Source organism: Suricata suricatta, chromosome 17 (assembly GCF_006229205.1).
Source record: "Suricata suricatta isolate VVHF042 chromosome 17, meerkat_22Aug2017_6uvM2_HiC, whole genome shotgun sequence".
Taxonomy (NCBI): Eukaryota; Metazoa; Chordata; class Mammalia; order Carnivora; family Herpestidae; genus Suricata; species Suricata suricatta.
The window spans coordinates 42,825,733-42,846,900 of NC_043716.1; the positions used below are offsets into that span (position 1 = coordinate 42,825,733).

A 21,168-nucleotide genomic window follows, 5' to 3' on the forward strand; every position below is an offset into this window, starting at 1 on the left:
CCACGTCAAGGAGACCAGTGCTCAGCTGAGCACACCTCCAGCCTTAATACGCTGTCTGATTTTAGGTACTGAATAGTCCAAGGTGTTTTCATTTTACATTTAACACATAATCTAATTACTAAAATGCATCTATACCCTTGTTCTGAGCCTTTAAATTTCTGTTTCAGAGGATGGGAAGGTGAATTTCTCAGACTTTGTAAATGTGCTAACAGATAAGAGCTGCTTTCTTAAAGCTGTGGGTGAGTAGAGCCACTACTGAACAGATGACAGCAAGTAGCTGTGAGTCACTGCACAGTAACCCTTACTCAGGCCTCCGATCAGGACACACATGAGGAAGGTGTGCTCTGGGGTGAGATGTGCTATCATGCCGCTTCCCCAAAACAATGTTTGCCCAGCAAATTGATTACGGTTTTAGAATTTTAACTTAAATGCATCAAGTCCTTCTGCAGGAGACACTGCTTTTGTGGTCTCCAATGTGAACACTTGGAGCAGTGTAGAAAAATTCGGCCACCTTTTATATTCTTTACCAAGTGCCTGTGCTGCTTCGAGAGGAACTCTCTTTACAAAGGAAAAAAATTTTTAGAAAAAGAAAAATGCTCTCTCTCATGCAACTTTGGGGTATAAATAATTTACTATCCCTAAAAAATATCTTCCTCACCCTGATGAAGTCTGCCCTCAGTGCAAGGACTGGAGAGTCGGCTGGGGGCTAAAGAGCGTATTCTCACACAGGTCCTCACTGATGTGGACGTGTACTTGACATACCGTGATTAGTCCTCTATGGTTTGTTTGTGAGTTTAACAGTCTGCCTTGGAAAAACTAACCACAATTCAGGTTGTGTTTTCTAGGATAAATACATTCCAAATTCTAAATACTGTGTACTGTTTTGGAAACACAGTCATTCAGGGGCACCTGGGCCACTCAGTTAGTTAAGCATATGACTCTTCAGCTCAGGGCATGATCCCAAGGTCATGGGATCGAGCCCAGCGTCAGGCCTCCGTTGAGTGTGGAGCCTGCTCAATTTTCTTTCTCTCTCTCTGCCCATCTCTCTTGCTCGTTCTTTTTCTCTAAAATTAAAAAAAAAAAAGTTAATGTGCTCCTTCATAGACTGTGAACTGTCCTTAGAATAAACAGAGTTATTCCTCCGAGTACTACGGTAGTGAGGAGGGTCTGCCTGCAAACCCGAGATACGTTTGTCAACAGTTCCCTAACCTCGAAGAGCAAGACAATAGTCCTTATTGCAGCTACTTACAAATCATATTTACTTATAAGTTAATATTTACTTAGAAGTCATTGAACTAAAAATATTTATTCATTTTGAGAAAGAGAGCACAAGAGCCCATGAGAGCAGGGGAAGGACACAGAAAGAGAGGGAAGGAAAGAGAATCCCAAGCAGGCTCCGCACTGGCAGTGTGGAATCCAAAGCAGGGCTCGATGTGGGGGTCAAACTCAAGAACCATGAGATCGTGACGCAAGCCAGAACCAAGAGTCAGTTGTTAACCAGCTGAGCCACCTAGGCACCCAGAACAAAAAGCATTTTTCAATGAGTATTCTATCTGTTCAGTAATTAAAATGACATTTTTACCAAATAGAACAGATTTTTTAATGTTTTTCTATGATTCTCTAGTACCTAACTTGGTATTACTATTATAAATAGAATAAAAAGACTTGTCAGCTTATTACTTTTTTTGACAGATGGTTTTTTCAGAAGGCATTTTTAATTTTTTTTTCCCCTTCATAGCTCCAGAAAAGGAGAAATGCTTAGATTTAGCTGGCAACCCAGGGATCCTGTTATTTGAAATCCTATCAAAGCTTGTAGAGACTTCAGCCTTACCCAGTAAGGCTATAATGGAAATAGTAAGGTAAGTGGCAAAGAAAGGGGTAAGAACAACATTCTTAGAATAATATTCTTATATCATTAGATAGATAGACATATCTTAGAGGATAATTACAATGCAGTCACCCCTGACGAACGTCCTCTTCCACAGGGCCCCCAAACAAAGGACATGGGGTCTGTGGCTATGCTCACGTGCCACAACATGACACCTAACGCTTCATCCCAACTGTGCTACCTCGCTCTGAAATTGCAAGACTGACCTCAGACCATCTCGGGGCCCACTGAGTTCAGACTCTCCTACCCTAGGCGAGAGGATCCCATAAGAATTCAGACTTTTCCAGGGATGATTTTGTGTTAGGCTTGGAAAGCTAATGTGGAAGACATTCATGTTGGACCTACCAGGGGCTCCCAAAGGTCCTTTGACTCTGGGACGATGGATAGCAATCTCCTATGTCCCAAAGTAGCCTTTTGGACTGGAGCAGAGCCAGAACTGGACCTGAAAATGGAGGATGAGGAAATATTCTCACATCCAAATATGTTTTATTCCAGCAAATTCCACTAAAGATAAATTTTTTCAATCTATTTTTAACATTATATTATAGATATTGAATGTTACTATTTTCAGTCTTTATAACTCATACTCTCAAAGTTGTGCCTTCCCTTTTGGCTTAAAAATACAGAATGTTTTTAGAATCCTCCATGGATAGGTAACTCGATGCTGTCCTGTATCTGTTAGGTGTGGAGCACAAAAGTCTACTCTTCATTCCAGTTCAAAGGCATTTATTAAATGCCTGCTATTGGTACACAAATTTGACGCATTGCTTAACCTTTCAGCATTGGTTTTCTCACCTGTAAAATGGGAATAATAATAATATCTACCTTATAGGGCATTTCTGTAAATGATATGCGATAATGCAGATGAGTTGGTTGAATAAATATTCCCAGAGCTCCATAAACATTAACTTATTATGTGGAAGTAACTAAAATAATCATACTATATATATTGTATATACTAGTTCTTACACTTGGGTTTCAAATCTCAGTGAGTGACTCCACCACCTCACTGTGTTTATCCAATTGCCAAAGACCCACCCAGTGTCTTCTCAGCCACTGCTGCTGCTGCTCTGTCACACCCCTCACCAACCAATCACAAGATCCTGTCGATTTGACCTCCTAAATCTTCCTCATATCCACTACTTCTCTGTATCCCCACGGGGTGGGGTGGGGAAAAGAAAAGCAAAGGACTGAGGACAGAACTGTAATAATTCCCATACTTGTGGAATGAAAGAAAAAGGAATCAGCAGGGTGCCTGGGTGGTTCCGTCTGTTGGGCCTCTGACTTCGGCTCAGATCATGATCTCATGTTGGTGGGTTCGAGCCCTGTGTCGGGCTCTGTGCTGATAAGCTCAGGGCCTGGAGCTTGCTTCCGATTCTGTAAAGCAAAGGAAACATTAATCATCAATAAGGGAACCAGGATAGTGTGAAGTCAGAGAAGCCAGAACCATAGAGAAATTCAAAACAGGATGGACTTTACAATAGTATTGAATGCTAAAGTGAGGCCAGGTGAAGTGAGGACTGAATGGGTAGAACTAGATTTGGTGGTTATGAAGTCATAAGGGAACCAAAGCCAAATTTCAGAGGGTTAAAAAACAGCAGTCAGGTTAAACGTATTAGAATAAATACATCTTTTCACCTCTTCTTCCTTCTGAAATTGGACTAAAATAATAGTAAAAAAATTATAGGGCAAAAGCACACACTCACATGCTGGAGTCCAGCTCCAGCAGGTCCAGGGTTCCCCTGAAGGATGACAGTGTAGGCCAGAGAGAGTGAGAGAGCCCTGAGTTTCATTCTAATCACTAGACAGGCACCCCTGCCCACCTGGCAGGTGTCTCTACCATTCTGGCAGGCATCTCTGCCCTGTCTGGTTCTCAAGCTTTATTTATGGCAAAAGGTACAAGAACCAGAAAGAGCAGTAAATGATTTCTCATAGATAAGTTTTACAATTTTCCAGGACTCAGGTTCTGCAGAAGTTACAATTCTAGTAGTAATGATTGTCATAAAAAACTTAACTATAGGCACTCATGATGTCATAGGTATTTTTACAAAACCTCAGGTCTAGTCTTAAGGAAGTGACCTTTAACCAAGAGGCAAACAGCATTGTTTAGTAAAGGTCAGTTTTTTATGAGTAAGGGTCATTAGGCTGTTTATAACTCTAACTTCCCAGAAAATCAAGTTCTCAGGAGACATAATGCCTGCTCTCACAGTCCCAAAGATGATTGATACATTTTATTGCAGTAGTGACTTTCATAAAGGCATTCAGGCCCAGAAGGTAGTCAGCTATCAGTTAACTGCTTAGGGAAAAATTATATGTTGCATTAGGGTGTATCTAGTTTACTCATCTTTTCCCTGACCAAGTGCAATCACGCCTCAGGGATGGGGCAGGGGGACAGGCCGCTCCTGACACTAATCAGCAAAGCACTCTGAGGTTGGGTGCCCAAGCAGAAATGAAAAGTTTCAAGAGGGTAGATTTTGGAAGCTATCTATGAGCAAGTGACAGAGCAAACTTGCCGTACCCTCACCAGGAATTTTCACTCTACCAGTGAGTTCAAATACTCCCAACACTCAAAAAAACAGAACAGCAGGCAAGAGATATAAGCATAATTTGGGAAGCTGGAAAGGAAACAGATGACTGTTTACTGGCCGGTGAGATCAGAACAAGCTGAAATCTGAGTATCTGTCTCGGAGAACATCAAGAAGCCAGTTCTCTCCACAGAACACTTGACAGGCTTGGGAACTGAGGCACCAGCAACCTCTGAAAGTAGAGGGCAGGGGGACCCCAAAACAGAAAGACTAGTTAAAAGCATGAGAAAGAGATTGACCCTTAGATTCTTCTCCCTAACCCCACACAACCAGATGACTGCCCTGACAGTTCCCTGTCTGAAAAGGTTGTACCGGGTTTGCATCAAGGATATCAGACATACCTCGAGGATGAGGGTATCAGAGTGGTAACAGAGCATTATATGAAAATCCACTTACTAAATGGTGAGACCCGTGCCCCCCTCAACCAGCCACCTTCCCCTTCCCCAGGTCCCGATGTACTAAAGCAAGATGTATACCACTTGTTTAAAACATCAAGGATCCCTCTCCAGGGAAATTGACTAGCTCAAGAGAGAAAAAAAAAACACAGATACTCACAATTAAATGTCCCCTTAAAAAAAAGGTCCCATGCTGAAACAAGGCTCCAACCAATTACTTGATAGTAAGTTCCCACTCAATAAGACCCATCATATCAAAAAGCCTCCAACTGGCCTTAAAGAGTGCTTACTCTCCGTCTTAAATATGAATAGGCATCCAAGGACCAAAAGAGGTTTCAGGGAAACCTGTGTTATTCAAGAAAGATTACAACAGGAAAGAAGGAAGGGAGGCAGGGAGGGAAGGAAGAGGAGAGGGGAGGAAGAAACTAGTTATAAATATAACATGATATATAACCACCGAGCAAAGATTAGTGCCTCAGGGAAGGGGAGACTACAGGTGACAGCAGTGTTCTCAAACTTGAGCACACATCCTGGCATCGCCTGGAGCAGTTGTTCAAACACATCACTGGGCCCCAGGGTTTCTGATTCGGTAGGTTTGTGCGAGGACCAAGTATTTGTATTCCTAACACGTTCACAGGGCTACTGCTGCTGCTGGCCTGAGAGCCACACTCAGAGCCATAGAGTATGCAGAGAACACTTTGAGGGAAAGGAAAGATGAACCTTGACGGATCTGGTAGGAATTAAATTACACTAAGAGAAATGAGCGTTCTGTATTTTCAGAAGAGCATAAGAACATCGTGGATAGTTGGGTTCAAGGCTAGGGAAGGAATTATCTGATTATAAACCAGACTGCTGGGGCACCTGGGTGGCTCAGTCAGTTGAGCATCTGACTCTTGATTTCGGCTCAGGTCATGATTCCAGGGTCATGGGATCAAGCCCCAAGTTGGGCTCCACACTGAGTGTGGAACCTACTTAAGATTCATTCATTCATTCTCTCTCTCTCTCATCTCTCTCTCTCTCTCATCTCTCTCTCTCTCTCTCTCTCTCTCTCTCTCTCTCTCTCTCTCTTTCTCCCCCCCACCCCCCATCTCCCCCTTCCTTTCTCCCTCTCTTCCTCTCTCCCTCTCTGTCTCTTCCTCTCCCCTTTTCCCCATTCCCCTGCCCACACACTCCCTTTTTCTAAAAGATAAAATTTATAAACCAGACTCTAATCAGAATGCTATTAGCATATCTACCCAACCACTGCTGCGGCTCCCATATTTAGAATTTCTTTCCCTCTTTCTGAGAGGAAGAAAAAAAAAGGTTGCCTGTCATCATCCTAGAGAGCAGTGAAGCTTCCCGTTGCTATAACAGAAAAACCTGCCTGTATAATGATGAGAAGCAAGGTCTTGCATTTTGTCCTCTGGCACAGTAAGAAGGGACACTCCTCTGCTCAGCACACTGAAAAGCGAGGTCTCCCACACTGGTGCTGGAGCCCCACTATACCAAGGCTGTCATAACCAAGTCCTCCCCCCACGCCCACAGTTGCAAAGGGACATCCACCATTCCAGCTGCAAGACGGAATCTGATCTGCCTCGAGTATTTAACGCATGCGTGTTTGTAAATCAGCTGTCTATACCCTTGGGGATGTTTGTGCTGTGGATGAAAGTCCCTTAGCACATACAGCCTGCTGTATTCTTCAGGTATTTATAAACTAAAATGCACACTAACAGATCTCCCGAATCTGTTCATGTATTCATACACACACACACTCAAAGAAATACAATTATGATTTACTGAGTAGTAAGATGATTGGTAATACTTCCTTTTTATGCTTTTTTGTGTTTTCCAAATTCTCTGCAATAAGGATTTCTTTTAACTAGAAGAAAGCTGCATTTTAAAACTCAACACAAAGTAATATAACAGTAGGCATGATTAATGTTTGTGTTCAAGCTGGTACCACTCAAGGCTTTGTCAAGGATCATCATCGATAGGTATTTTTCTAGGCAAGACTTGAGATTTGGGGAAAGAAGAAGAAGGAACCCAAATCCCCAGGACTAGAAATATAAACTAGCCAAATGGTCTTCGGAAAGATATTCCTAGATAGTCTATGAATGTCACAAAAATAAGCACTCAATAAGCAATACTGAATGAATATACAAATTAAGTTTAAAATAAATGGATTCAGCCTTCAACTTGCAACTAGATTTTTTTTTCTTTTTGTCCAACACTTAGGCACTTTTAGAACTATACAGCACTTTTTATTCTTTTTTTATATCCTTTTTTTTTTTTAGCTATTTCCGAAGAAAATTCCAGGAAGCGACATCAGGAATGTTATGGAATCCCTGCACTACAGGTTATGGAAAAAGGAGATTTAAGCGAGACATACGCACACCTCCCAGCTCAAGCACAGCTGCCTTTGCTAATGCTACCCGCATTGCAATAATGAGAGAAAAGGATTTATTTAAATTTCTTGAAGAGCTCAAAAGTAAGAGCCATTTGTCCTCTCCCCACTGTTGTAAAGGTTTTATCTGTAGATTACTGGTCACAAATAAACACTAAAGGCCAAGTGCTATAGAAACATGACCACAGCCTATTCTGTCTGGTCTGTGTTACACAGGTCTCATTTGAAAGCATATCCACATCTTAACCTGAATCATGATTCAGGGGAAGCCTAGAGTCTGGGGGCAGGGGAGTGAAGGGAGGGTCATGGCCACTGAGAAGGCTGGACAAGAGCAAAATAGGCACTACATGTATGTCTTTTAGGTGGATTTCTTCTTACACTGTTCATAATATCATTTTTGTTTTAATCTTTTCAGGGTGCAATCCTCCTTCAGATAGCCCATATTCAAAAATACCCATCTTTCCGTTGTTTCCTAACATGGATGGGGTGGTGATGGGAAAGCCATTCAAAGACATACAGAAATTAGAAATGCTAAGGAGAAAGGAGCCTCTGAACTTCTTTGAGAACTATTTTTTCCACAAAAGAGACTGGAAAGCACAGGTAAGATTTCGTTTATGTCACATTAGTTAATTCAGATACTTAAGTTTTCAGTTTTAACTTAATGGAACTAATAATATGTTTTTTAATGACAAATGTTTTCAGTCATTGTGTTTTTTTATTTGTGATGTTTACTCATCTTTGAGAGGGAGGGAGAGAGAGCGTGGGGGGTGTGGGGGGAGACAGAGGATAATGAAGCAGGCCGTGTGCTGACAGCAGAGAGCCTGATGTAGGGCTTGAACTCAGGAACCATGAAATCATGACCTGGGGTGCCTGGGTGGCTCAGTCGGTTAAGTGGCTGACTTCATCTCAGGTCATGATCTCATGGTTTGTAGGTTCAAACCCCACATTGGGCTCTGTGTTGACAGCTCAGAGCCTGGAGTCTGTTTCTGATTCTGTGTCTCCCTCTCTCTCTGACCCTCCCCTCCTCAAACTCTGTGTTTCTCTCTCTCAGAAGTAAATAAACAGTAAAAAAAAAAATTTTTTTAAGATTATTTAAGAAATCATGACCTGAACTAAAGTCAGACCCCAACCAACTGAGCCACCCAGGTGCCTCTCATTCATTGTATTTCAAACCAGATTCCATAGCTTTATTCCTAAGTTTAAGCCCAGGTATAAATATTTCATTTAATTTCAACAAATAGTTAACCTTATTGAAAAATACAACCATAGGCTTGGGGTCAGAGGTGAGAAATATAATAATAAAAAGGTCTGGGGCACCTGGGTGGCTCAGTCAGTTAAGCGTCTAACTTCAGCTCAAGTCATGACCTGAGCTCTGGTTCATGGGTTTGAGCCCTGCGTCAGGCTTTGTGCTGACATCTCAGAGCCTGGAGCCTGCTTCTGTCTCTCTTTCAAGAATAAATAAACATTTAAAATAATAATAACAATAATAATAATAATAACAATAACAATAATAATAAGGTCCTCAGATCCTACATACAACTGCTCTCTCATCAACTTAGCAGCCAGAGTGCATCAACTGGCTCTAGATCATGGATGGGCCAGACGCCATGGGAGGAGAGGACCAGGTCCATAACTCAGTGAAGCAATGCTGTGATGGAGAGGCCGTCCTGCCCTTGGATTAGAACCCTACTTATAGTCTTGGCTACACCTTCTGGCCTACTTCAAGCTCTGAGCTTTAAGAAGTCAGGCAGCCACACCTTGGTTTCTGGGTGTTTTCTCAGGAAGCTCTGGCCTTACTCCTGGTTTAAAACAGGCCTCCCAGCCTGCAAAACAACATGAAGATTTGACTGGAGACCAGGCCACCCTATAGGGCATCTCTGGGTTCCAGAAGTCCACACGGTGTTCACATCACTATGAAACCTCTAGAAGGCCTTCTAGGCATAGGGTTTGAGTCCCAGAGGCTGGGGGAAAGGGGAGATGGGACGTTGCTAATCAACAGGCATACAGTCTCAATTATGGAAAATGAGTAAGTTCTAAACATAGGCTGTACGAGACTGCGCCTGTAGTTAACCATACTGCATTGTACACCAAGAAATGGTCAAGAGCATAGATCTCATGTTAAGTGTTCTTAGCACAATAAAATTTAAAAATATTTAAAGATTCTAGAGGGAAACAACAGGTGCTACCAAGGATGTGGAGAAAGGGGAACCCTTTTGCACTGTTGGTGGGAATGCAGCCTGGTGCAGCAACTCTGGAAAACAGGATGGAGATTCCTCAAAACATTAAAAATAAAACTACCCTACAATTCAGGAATTGCACCACTAGGTATTTATCCCAAGAATACAAAAATATTAATTCAAAGGAATACATGCACCTTGATGTTTATGGCAGTGTTATATACAATAGCCAAATTATGGAAACAGCCCAGTGTCCGTCAATATATGAATGGATGAAGAAGAGGTGGTATACTCAGTCATAAAAAAGAGTGAAATCTTGCTATTTGCAATGACATTGGTGGAGCTAGAGAGTATTATGCTAAAGGAAATAAGCTAGAGAAAGACAAATACCAAATTTCACTTATACATGAAATTTAAGAAACACACAAGCAAAGGGGGGGGTGGAATGAGAAACAGACAGAGAGGTGGAGCACCTGAGTGGTTCAGTCAGTTAAGTGTCCAACTCTTGATTTCAGCTCAGATCATGATCTCATGATTGTGAGATTGATCCCCACATCTGGCTCCTTGCTGATATCGCTCTCTCTCTGTCTCTCTCTCTCAAAATAAATAAGTAAACATTTATAAAATTGTTAAAAAAGAGGGAGAGGCAAGAAACAGACTCTTAACTATGAAGAACACACAAATGATAACCAGAAGGGAGGTGGATAGAGGGAAAGTTAAATAGGTGATGTGGATTAAGGAGAGCACTTGAGATGAACACCAGGTGTTGTGTGGACGTGTTGAATCACCGTATTGAACACCTGACGCTAATATTACACTCTATGCTACCTGACCAGAATCTGAATAAAAACCTTAAAAAATAGGGGCACCTGGGCGACTCAGTTGGTTAAGCATTTGACTTTGGCTCAAGTCATGATCTCACAGTCCATAAGTTCAATCCCCACGTCAGGGGCTTGTGCCAACAGCTCAAAGCCTAGAGCCTACTTCAGATTCTTTCTCTCTCTTCCCCCATCCCCTGCTCATGCTCTCAGTCTTGCAAATAAATATTTAAAAATTTATAATTAAAACTTTTTTTAAATTAAAAACCTAAAAAAAGTAAAAATAAAGATTCTAGAGGAGTATCACAGTCACAAATGACCTCAAGTTCAGACTTGGTTGTTATCTCTCCAGATGAAATCACCCACAAGCACATATCACCAACAAGATGGAAATTTTCCCTTTAAATTTATTTCCCAATATTAGTCCTCCATCTGTGATCCTTATCTGTTCACTGCCAATCTCTCCAACCAGAATATAAGGTTCATGTAGGCAAGGACTTTATTTCTTTCACTGAGGGATCTCTATCACCTGAACAGAACCTGGCCCATAGAAGACTCAATATCTTTTGGATGAAAGGAAATTATAATACAAAGTCTTTATTTATTAAGAGCAAGACTGTCTCTAATCATATCAGCAGAGATAGTGTCATTGGCTTCCTAAATGGTCCCCTTCTATCTTTATTCTCTCCCTCTCTCACACAGCAACCAAAGCAGCTCTGCTAAAATCGGCTCACAACTTTCCAACAGCTTCTCATATCACTCAGAGTAAAAGCCAAAATCTTCACTGTAACTCACAAGGTCCCACACAATCTAAACCTGAGTCTTCCAATAATGGTAGCCACAGTGGCTATTTAACTGCAAATGTAGTTCCTCAGTCACATTTGAAATGCTCAATAATCATACATGGCTGATGGCTACCATATTGGACAGCACAGAAATATAAAATTTTTTATCATTGTGGAAAGTTTTATTGGACATCACTGATCTAGACCCTCCCTGCCTAACAAAAATTCTTTATCTTCCACTGCTTACTCTCCAGTTCATTCTATTGCATCTATGTGGCCTTTTTACAATTCTTCTTACAAGACAGGCTCTCCTCTTGTAGTCTTTGGCTTTGCTCTTTCCTCTTCTTAAATGCTGTTCCTCAGATTTCTGCATAGCTCTTTCCTTCACCACTTTCAAGTCTTGACTCAAATGTTACTTCAGGAGGCCCTCTCTCACCACCCAAATTAAAATTACAGTATCTACATTGTCCATGTACTAAGTGTCACAGAATTGTTCACTTCAAAATGGTTAATTTTATGTTATGTGAATTTTCACCTCAATAAATTATTTTTTAAATATACATTTAAGTGAAATTATAACTTCCAATGTCCCATCTCCTTTCTGATTTTTCTTTTCTATGACACTACTATCTAATATAGTACATACTTACTAATATATTATATCTAATATACTACATATTTATATTTATTACCCTATATATATGTTTATATATACTACCTCTATCTATACCTGCTATATTATATGTACTATTTTTATAATTATTATACAACACCTAATGCTCTAATGTGATATAAATGTCTACCAAACTGAGGCACCTGGGTGGCTCAGTTAAATGTCTGGCTCTTGATTTTGGCTCAGGTCATGGTCTTGTGGTTCGTGGGTCAAGCCCCACATCACGCTCCATGCTGACAATGTAGAGCCTTCTTGGGATTCTCTCTCTCTCTCCTTCTTTTTCTGTACTTCCTCTGCAGGGATGTGCATGTTCTCTCCCTCTAAATTAATAAACAGTTTTTACAGCCTACTAAACTACATATTTATATTTATAATTATACTATGTATGTAAATATATAGTATATTAGAGCTAATCTACATGATGTATTACATCTAATTGAATATATTACATCTAATCTAATATACTACATATTTATAAATGTTAAACATAAGGTAAGAAACAGAACTTTTTTTTTCCCATAATATTTTATTGTCAAATTGTTTTCCATACAACACCCAGTGCTCTTCCCCTCAAGTGCCCTCCACCATCACCACCACCAGAACTTTTTTTAAGTTTATTTATTTAGAGAGAGCCAGAGACAGCATGAGCATGGGAGGGGCAGAGACAGAGGGAGAAAGGGAGAATCCCAAGCAGGCTCCACACTGTCAGCTCAGAGTCTGGCACAGGGCTTGAAGTCACAAACTGTAAGATGACCTAAGCCAAAGTCAAGAATCAGATGCTTGGGGTGCCTGGGTGGCTCAGTCAGTTAAGCGTCTGACTTTGGCTCAGGTCATGATCTCACGGTTTGTGGGTTTGAGCCCCGTGTCAGGCTCTGTGCTGACAGCTGGCTCAGAGCCTGGAGCCTGTCTTCAAATCCTGTGATTCCTTCTCTCTCTGACCCTCCCCTGCTCACACTGTCTGTCTCTCTCTCTCTCTCAAAAATAAAATTAAAAAAAAAAACACTAAAAAAAAGAAAAAGAAGAAGATGCTTGGAGTCCTTAAAAAAAAAAAAAAAAAAGAATCAGATGCTTAACCGACTGAGCCAACCAGGTGCCCTAGAAATAGAACTTTAAAGTTTCAGAAAGTAACCGAACTAACAAGGACATTACTCTACCTACCTATTTACTGTCCATGTTCCACCCAACATACAGACTCCCTATAAACACATAAAAATAGTGGATGGATTGAAATGGCATTCCACTATGTATGCAGGGGTGCCTGGCTGCTTCAGTCAGAGGAGTGTGTGGCTCTTCCTCTCAGGGTAGTTAAGTTTGACCAGAGATTGCTTAAGTAAATAAAAAAAGAAAAACTTAAAAAAAAAAAAGGTATTCAAAAGAAAGGGACCCCTTTGTTTCAGAAAGCGAGAGAGAACCTAAAGCAGAATGATAAAGTAATAAATGACTCTGAGAGAAGACGAGGGAAGAGTGGGAGGGGGAGCACATGGATGTAGGCCCTGAGGGCTAGGCATTAGGGGGTTGATGACTAACCAGGTCCAGGAAATGTGGACTCCTGCAGGTGAGGCCCTGGGGCTGAAACCTCTCCAAAACCAGCCTCTGGAAGGATGGCTCTTTCAGTAAGAAAAGAAACAAATATCCCAGTCCAAGGGCCTAAACTTGACCTTCTTAAAGCTCCAGAGGAAAGAGTATTCTGTGTGAAAAATGTTAAACTCAGGATTATAGAATCCATGGATATGGAATCTGAATTTATAATTTCTACACTGGATGAAGCCTCAAAGTTGTGAAATGACCCTAAAAACTGAATCCAAACCAAAGCTACTTTGGGAGGCCTTCACGCAAACACAAACAGATCCAAATTCTAGAATTCACTAGCTCATACAAAAACAAAAAACAAAACAAACAAACAAAACAAAAACAAAAACAAAAACCAGTGGTGCCTAGGTGTCACATTAGGTTATGCATCTGACTCTTGATCTCAGCTCAGGTCATGATCTTTTGTGAGTTCGAGCCCCTGAGTGGGCTTGAGCTGATGGCATGCTGCCTGCTTGGGATTCTGTCTCTCCTCTCTCTGCCTCTCCCCCACTTGTACGCATGCATATACTCTCAGAATAAACAAATACACTTTAAAAATAAAAAAAAACACATATGTGTATATATATTTTAAGATTAAGTAACAAAAATTACAAGCCATTCAAAGATATAATTTACTCTGAAAGAACAGTATGCAAAACAAACAGGAGTTTCATAATACTTGATGCAATGGATGAATCTAAAGACTATTTTTTTATTTTTGTTAATGTTTTATTTATTTTTGATACAGAGAGAGACAGAGCATGAGAGGGGGAGGGGCAGAGAGAGAAGGAGACACAGAACCGGAAGCAGGCTCCAGGTTCTGAGCTGTCAACACACAGCCTGATGCGGGGCTCGAACCCACGAACGTGAGATCTGACCTGAGCCGAAGTCGGAGGCTTAACCGACTGAGCCACCCAGGTACCCCTAAAGACTATTTTTAAAAAGCTTAAATTTGTAGGGGTTCCTGAGTGGCTCGGTTGGTTAAGTGTCTGACTTTGGTTCTGGTCATGATCACATGGTTTATGGATTCAGCCCCCATGTCTGGCTCTGTGCTGAGGGCTCGGAGCCTGGAGCCTGCTTTGGGTTCTGTGTGTCTCTTTCTTTCTGCCTCTCTCTCTGCCTCTTTCTCTCTCTTCTCTTCTCCCACTCTCTCTCTCTCTCTCTCAAAAATAAATAAACATTTAGGCTTATTTTTTAAAGGAATAGAAATAAGCAGTTCTAGTGAGTCCAGGTGAGGGGTTACAAAAATAAAAAAAGAAAGAAAGAAATAGAAGCCATAATGAAAATAAAGCATACAGAAACAATAAAAATGAAAGGCTGATTTGAAAAGAATAAATTAATTTTCTAGAGATTAAAAATACAGTATTGAATAGTTTTTAGTTGTACACACCCAGGAAGAGAGTGAACTGGAAGACAAACCTGAGGATCTTACCTGGAATGTAACACTTGTAAAATCTAAAGGAAAAACTAACACACGTGCTGGTAGGATGAACAGTTCTAGCATAAATATAAAAAATGGTTCCAGAAGGAAAGAATGGAGAGAGTGGAAGAGCAGTAATGTTCAAACAGATAATGGCTGAGAAGTTCCTAAATTGATGGTAGACATGAATTCTTAGGCTGAAGAAAACACTCTGGAGGAAGATATTTTTTAAAAAATACAACTTGAGGGTCACCTGGCTGGCTTAGTCAGCATGTGACTCTTGATCTTGGGGTTGTGAGTTCAAGCCCCACATTGAGTATAGAGATTACTAAAACAAACTAAACTTTAAAAATGAATACATACATACATACAACTTGAAACATTGCAGGAAAACTAAAGAACAAAGAAAACACCTTAAAAGCAACTGGAGAGAAAAAATAGATTACTTATAAAGGAAACAAAAAATGGACTTCATGCTCACAAAAATACCAAGCCAGAATAGTGAAATAATATCCCCAAATTGTGTAGAGAAAATAGTTCCCAACTTAGAATATAATTCCCAGCTAAACTATCATTCAAGAATGAGGAAAAAATAAAGATTTTTTTAAGATTTTATTTTTAGGGGCACCTGGGTGACTCAGTCAGTTGAGTGTCCGACTTCCACCCAGGTCATGATCTCAGGGTTAGTGAGTTCAAGCCCTGCGTCAGGCTCTGTGCTGACAGCTTGGAGCCTGGAGCCTCCTTCAGATTCTGTGTCTCGCTCTCTCTCTCTGCCCCTCCCTAGCTCACACTCGCACATGTGCGTACTCTCTCTCTGTCAAAAATAAAATTTTAGGGGCGCCTGGTGGCTCAGTCGGTTAAGCATCCCGCTTCAGCTCAGGTCATGATTTCACGGTTGGTGGGTTCGAGCCTGCTTCGGATTCTGTATCTCCCTCTTTCTCTGACCCTCCCCTGCTTGTGCTTTCTCTCTCTCTGTCTCTCAAAAATAAATAAAAAACAAAAAAAATTGTTTTAAGAAATAAAATTAAATTTAAAAAAATTTTTTTTAATTTTCAAAAATATTTTATTTTTAAGTAATCTCTACACCCAATGTGGGACTTGAATCCACAACCCTGAGACTGAGAGTCACATGTGCTACTGCTGACTGAGCCAGCCAGACACCCCTAAAGATACTTTAAAAGAAAATTTAAACAGTTTACCTCTCAGACCATTGTTAAGATAAATATTAAAGGATATACTTTAGTAAGGAGAAAACCAAACCCAAAAGGAAAAGGTGAGATGCAAGGAGGTAGGTACACTGACTGGCCTTGATGTCCCTTGAATAGACAGTTTACTTCTCATCTCAGGGCCTTTGCATTTGCTGTTCCCTCCACTTAAAAATGTTCTTTCTGGGGCGCCTGGGTGGCTCAGTCGGTTAAGCATCCAGCTTCGGCTCAGGTCATGATCTCACGCTTTGTGGGTTCAAGCCTGCATCCGATTCTGTGTCTCCAACTCTCTCTGACCCTCCTCTGCTCGTGCTGTCTCTCTGTCCCTCAAAAATAAATAAAGAACATTAAACAAAAATTTTTTTGAAGAAAAGAAAAGAAAAATGTTCTTTCCCCAGATATTTGCACGAATTACTCCCTCACTTCAGGCCTCTGCTCAAATGATACCTCCTCAGAGAGGCCTTCTTCTTACTACTTTATCTAAAATAACATCTCCTATCATCCCCTGTTCCTGTATTTTGACCCTGGTTCATTTTTTGCACCGCATGTATCACTATCCAAACATAACATTCCATATCTATTTGCTTATTGTCTGTCTCCCCACAGGAATATAAGCACCATGAAGGCTGGATTGTTCAATGATGCATCCCAAATACTTATATACCTAGGATAGTATAATAATTCCATATTTAAGTATATATTAATAATAATACCATTTTAAAAATTGAGGATTAAAAAGAAAAATATATATAGACAATGAATCATCTTTCAAGTTTAAAATAAAAAAGGATACTCAGGGGCACCTGGGTGGTTGAATCAGTTAAATATCTGACTTTGGTTCAGGTCATGGTCTCCCTACTCGTGAATTTGAGCCCCACATTGGGCTCTGTGCTGACAGCTTTGAGCCTGGAGCCTCCTTCAGAGTCTGTCTCCTTCTCTCTTCCCCTCCCCTGCTTGCACTTGCTCACTTTCTCTCTCTAAAATATAAAATAAAATATTTAAAATGTTCAAAAAAAGATACTGAGACTGATTTTAAATAATTTTCAGATATATGTTCTTTAAAGGAGACACACCTAAAATATACCACAGAAAATTTGAAAGTAAAAAGACAGAAAAAGATAAATCAGGCAAATACAAATCAAAGAGAGCTGGTATCAATATATTAGTATAGGGAAAGTAAAATTAAGGAAAACAGCTAAAGATGCTATTTAATTACTTTTAAAAATCTTCAGGAAGATGTAAGTATCTTGAACCTGTATGCACCTAGCAAACTGACAGATAAGTTGACAATTAACAGAATTGTAAGGATTAACTTTAGACTTTTTAAAGGCATTATGCATGCTAAAAAAAGTGAGTAGGCAAACCCATAATCACCATGGGAGATATTTATCATGCATCTCCAGAAATTGATAAAGCAGACCAAAAAAGAAGAAGGAGAAGAAGACAAAGAAGAAATCTATTCATCTTATAAAAAACTCTACCTATTAAGGAAGAGAGACGTGGAAGTGAAGCTTGATATAGAATCAGAATCTAGAAAAAGTTGTTTCTGGACATGGGGAACTTGAGCACATTAGTAGCAGGAGGAAGGGCCCTTAGAGAGAGAGTCCTCAATCCTGGGTGCACAACGGAATCACCAAGGAGAGCTTGTAAGCCCTATGCCCAGGCCACAACCCTATCAAATTAAATCAGATCTCTGGATGGGGCTTAAGCCTTGGCATTTTTTTAAGGTTCCAACGTGCAGCCAAAGCTGACAACCACTGCCCACGGCAGAGAAACTGAAGCTGTAGGAGAGAGGCAAGACTGGCCGTGTCATTTGTGGGACCCAGTGCAAAATGGAAATGTAGGGCCCCTTGTCCAGAAATTACTAAGAATTTAAAGACAGCAATAGCAGAACAATAAACCAAACTCAGGGCCCTTCTAAGGACGTGGCTCTGTGTGATTGTACAGATCACACACACCTGAAGCCAGCCCTTGGAACAAGGGAAAGTGAAGGGAAACGGTCCAGGGGGCAAGAGTCAAGGGGGGGGACTTTCCTTGGAAATCAGGAAAAACTCTCACATGGAAGAGGCAAAGAGGGAAAATCAGGCTACAAGATGGAGAACTCCTGGGGTGCCTGGGTGGCTCAGTCGGTTGAGCTTCCGGCTTCGGCTCAGGTCATGATCTCACGGTTCATGAGTTCGAGCTCTGTGCTGACAGCTCAGGGCCTGGAGCCTGCTTCAGATTCTGTGCCTCCCTCTCTCTCTGACCCTCCCCTGCTCGCACTGTCTCTGTCTCTCAAAAATAAATAAAAACCACAAAAAATTAAAAAAAAAAAAGATGGAGAACTAAGGTAGAAAGAAGAGTGGAGAATTTATATTAGATAGCTCTGGAAAGACAAGAGCAGTAGCTAAGAAGAGAAGGTGTGCAGACCAGGTTTTCCAGCAGTTACTAAGAGGACTGCTCTGAGAGCCATAAGAGAGTTAACAGCAAATGAAGAAAAGTAATGGCAGGCAGTACAAAGGGCCGGGACTAGACTGGGTTATACATGTTTTCAAAGAAATCAGTCAGCCTATTTACATGATTTCTGCCAGCATCGTTCAGCAGCCCAGGCACAGGGAAAACAGACAGCTGGCTCCCCGTGGGAAGTTTGGAAGTAGTATAGGCTGCCCTGTGTGGAGGGCACCATCTTCATTTTCAGTGCTTGGTGATGGCTTGGGAAATTTGGTGAAGGTAGAGCTGACTCCTCCCTACCCTCCACATCCATTCCACACATAAACCATCTTCTTTTATTGTTTTAATGCTTATTTACTTATTTTTGAGACACAAAGAGCAAGGGGCAAAGAGAGAGAGAGGGATACAGATAATCCCAAGCAGGCTCCGTGCTGCCAGCACAGAGCCCCATGTGGGGTTCGAACTCACTAACCATGAGTTCATGACCTGAGCCAAAGTCTAGAGTTGGACACTTAACCAACTGAGCCACTCCGGCACCCCATCTTTTGGTCTACACTTCTGGGTAGGCTTCATCATTATGAAAGAGAATTTGCTAAATGCTCGTTTACACATGGTGCAATACCAGATACCCCAAAACTACTGATGTTATGCCCAGATCGCAATGTCCCCCAAGACCAGAGACCACCAGGGAGACCGAGTCACGCATGCAAAAGCAAAGGGCGGTTTTATTACAGCTTAAGCTCGGGCTCACAGACTTCACCAGCACAGTGGATCCATGCTGAGAGCCCCAAACAAGGGCTGAGCAGGGGTTTTATGGGGCTTGGGAAGGGGGAGTTACAGGAAATTGAGACATAGGTACAGTGATCCAGTCATAATTGTGCAACAGGATTGGCAGCAACTTTAACCATACACATTGTTTAGAGCGTTCATTACTTTTGGCAGGACCCAATCACAATATTTAGTGTTTCTTCGAAAATAACCAATTACAGGGTGGGCCAAGGACCCCCACGTGGGGGGAGTAACTGGTTAATCTGGTGTTAAACAACAGGTAACTATCTGTGGTTTCCATCTACAGGCCTGTCCTGAGGAATGTTAAGTGTGTTGGCTGGCCCCTTCTGACTGGGTGCTGCGAGGGTGGTCCCTGGTTGAGCAGTATGTGCCCTTTCCTGTTATTGTCTAATGATTCTGGGAAACCGAAACTTAGGCCTTTAAGCTCAGAGGGGAAACTTAAAGCCTGTCATGGAGTCAGTTTGGTTCAGACCTGTGTCCTTTCACTGACAAGCGGCTTAGCAATAACCTTATATATCATACATGAACCCCCATCACAATGCACTATATTTCCACTTATTACGTCTGTGTTGTATAATTCAACCCAAAATATATCACTAACCTTCTTTTTTAAATGTATATGAAGGCAGCAAATATAAAGCCTATTGACCCTGTCTCGGGCTGTCCTACTGACGTCCTGGCCATTGACCAAATACTCAAAAAGAAGCAGAACTGGACAGTGGCTGAGGCAGCAGCCATTAAACAGCCCGTGAGTATTCGCTGTTGCACGCCTTCTCAGAAGGCATTGACAAGAATGTTTTCCGTTTCAGGACTACAACCATAAAGCCTAAAGTTCTTTTTTCTGCTCTATGCCTTTAAAACAAGACAAGCTCATTTCTCATTTTTACTCATGGCAATGATGCCTCTTGCTCTATAATCAAATGGATTCAAGTGTTAACTGTTACCATTCATCCTGCTAATCACCTACGGAAACATACCCAGCATTGTTTCTGGGACATTCATTTGTTTGGTGCTGGGAATGACTCGGTAAGGCAGCCAGCAGTCACGCGAGCGGGTGTACTGAGGGAACCATGAGGCGCGAAAGCGCCTTGATTATAGCAGCTTAAAGAAGAATAGTTCAAGTGCACTTCCTGGGTCCCAAGCAGAGTGCTATGTAGGTACTCCACAAGTACTCCACGGAGACCACTTCTTTTACTTATCACAACAGTGCTTCCAGATAGGTGCAGTTAGGGTCCTTGTCGTTGTATAGGTTAAGCACAGAGAGGTTGACTTGTCTAAAGGCAGAAGGAATAGAGGAAGTACTAGAGACAGAATTATAAACATGAGTGGCCTGGCTCTGGAAGCCACGCTTTTAACCCCAGCCCCATGATCACGGACTACTTTCATGCCCTGACATGTTAGCGACTTTCGTACTCCACAGAGACAGACTGGGGTGTGTGTATTTCATGTCGCCTTTCTTCTGCGTTTGACACTAATCAAGCTCTGCTAGACGCTTTCCACTTCCTTGGCCTCTACAGTACTGCATCTTGCAGCTCTGTGTCGCTTCCTCTCGCTTTTCTTTCCTGAATGTTCATCCCTTCCGTCTTCGTATTTCTTCATTTTCCTACTGCTCTTCCCATTATAGACACTCATCGAATCATTTGTTCAGTAAATATTTATACATTATTAACGAAGTTCTAGGTTTACGGGATACTAATGGGGGTCGGAAGGGGGCGGACAGAGTTCCTGCCCCCCATGACTGGGAGTGAAGGTGAGAAGGAAACACACAGTAGTAATACATGGGGATCAATGAAGCGACAGGTAGTACGGACGCCACAAGAACACACAGGAGGGTCTCCCGACCTCAGCCTCATCGTGACACATATTCATGTGGGAATAAATGGAGGCTCCTTATCTCCAGAGGCCTCCAGCCCAGAGTACCAGCTGCCCCAAGGGTAAGGAGCTTGAGGAGGGCAGTCATCTGGCGTACCTGAAAGCCAGTCATGGCAGAACTTTGGGGATCTCTGCATTTCATGAAGGAAAAGTTGGGGCAAGCATTCTTTGCACTATCT

General features: G+C 41.5%; 1 protein-coding gene across 2 annotated transcripts in view; it reads left to right on the forward strand.

Annotated features, from left to right (window-relative positions):
* Positions 1 to 21,168, forward strand: part of EFCAB3 (EF-hand calcium binding domain 3) — a 95,547-nt gene that overhangs the window by 72,632 nt on the left and 1,747 nt on the right. For both annotated transcript variants that reach the window (XM_029929196.1, XM_029929197.1), the window contains 5 exons: positions 168 to 239; positions 1,739 to 1,859; positions 7,142 to 7,335; positions 7,667 to 7,851; positions 19,743 to 19,865. In XM_029929196.1, coding sequence (XP_029785056.1) covers positions 168 to 239; positions 1,739 to 1,859; positions 7,142 to 7,335; positions 7,667 to 7,851; positions 19,743 to 19,865 — 695 coding nt within the window. The remainder of the gene's footprint in view (positions 1 to 167; positions 240 to 1,738; positions 1,860 to 7,141; positions 7,336 to 7,666; positions 7,852 to 19,742; positions 19,866 to 21,168) is intronic.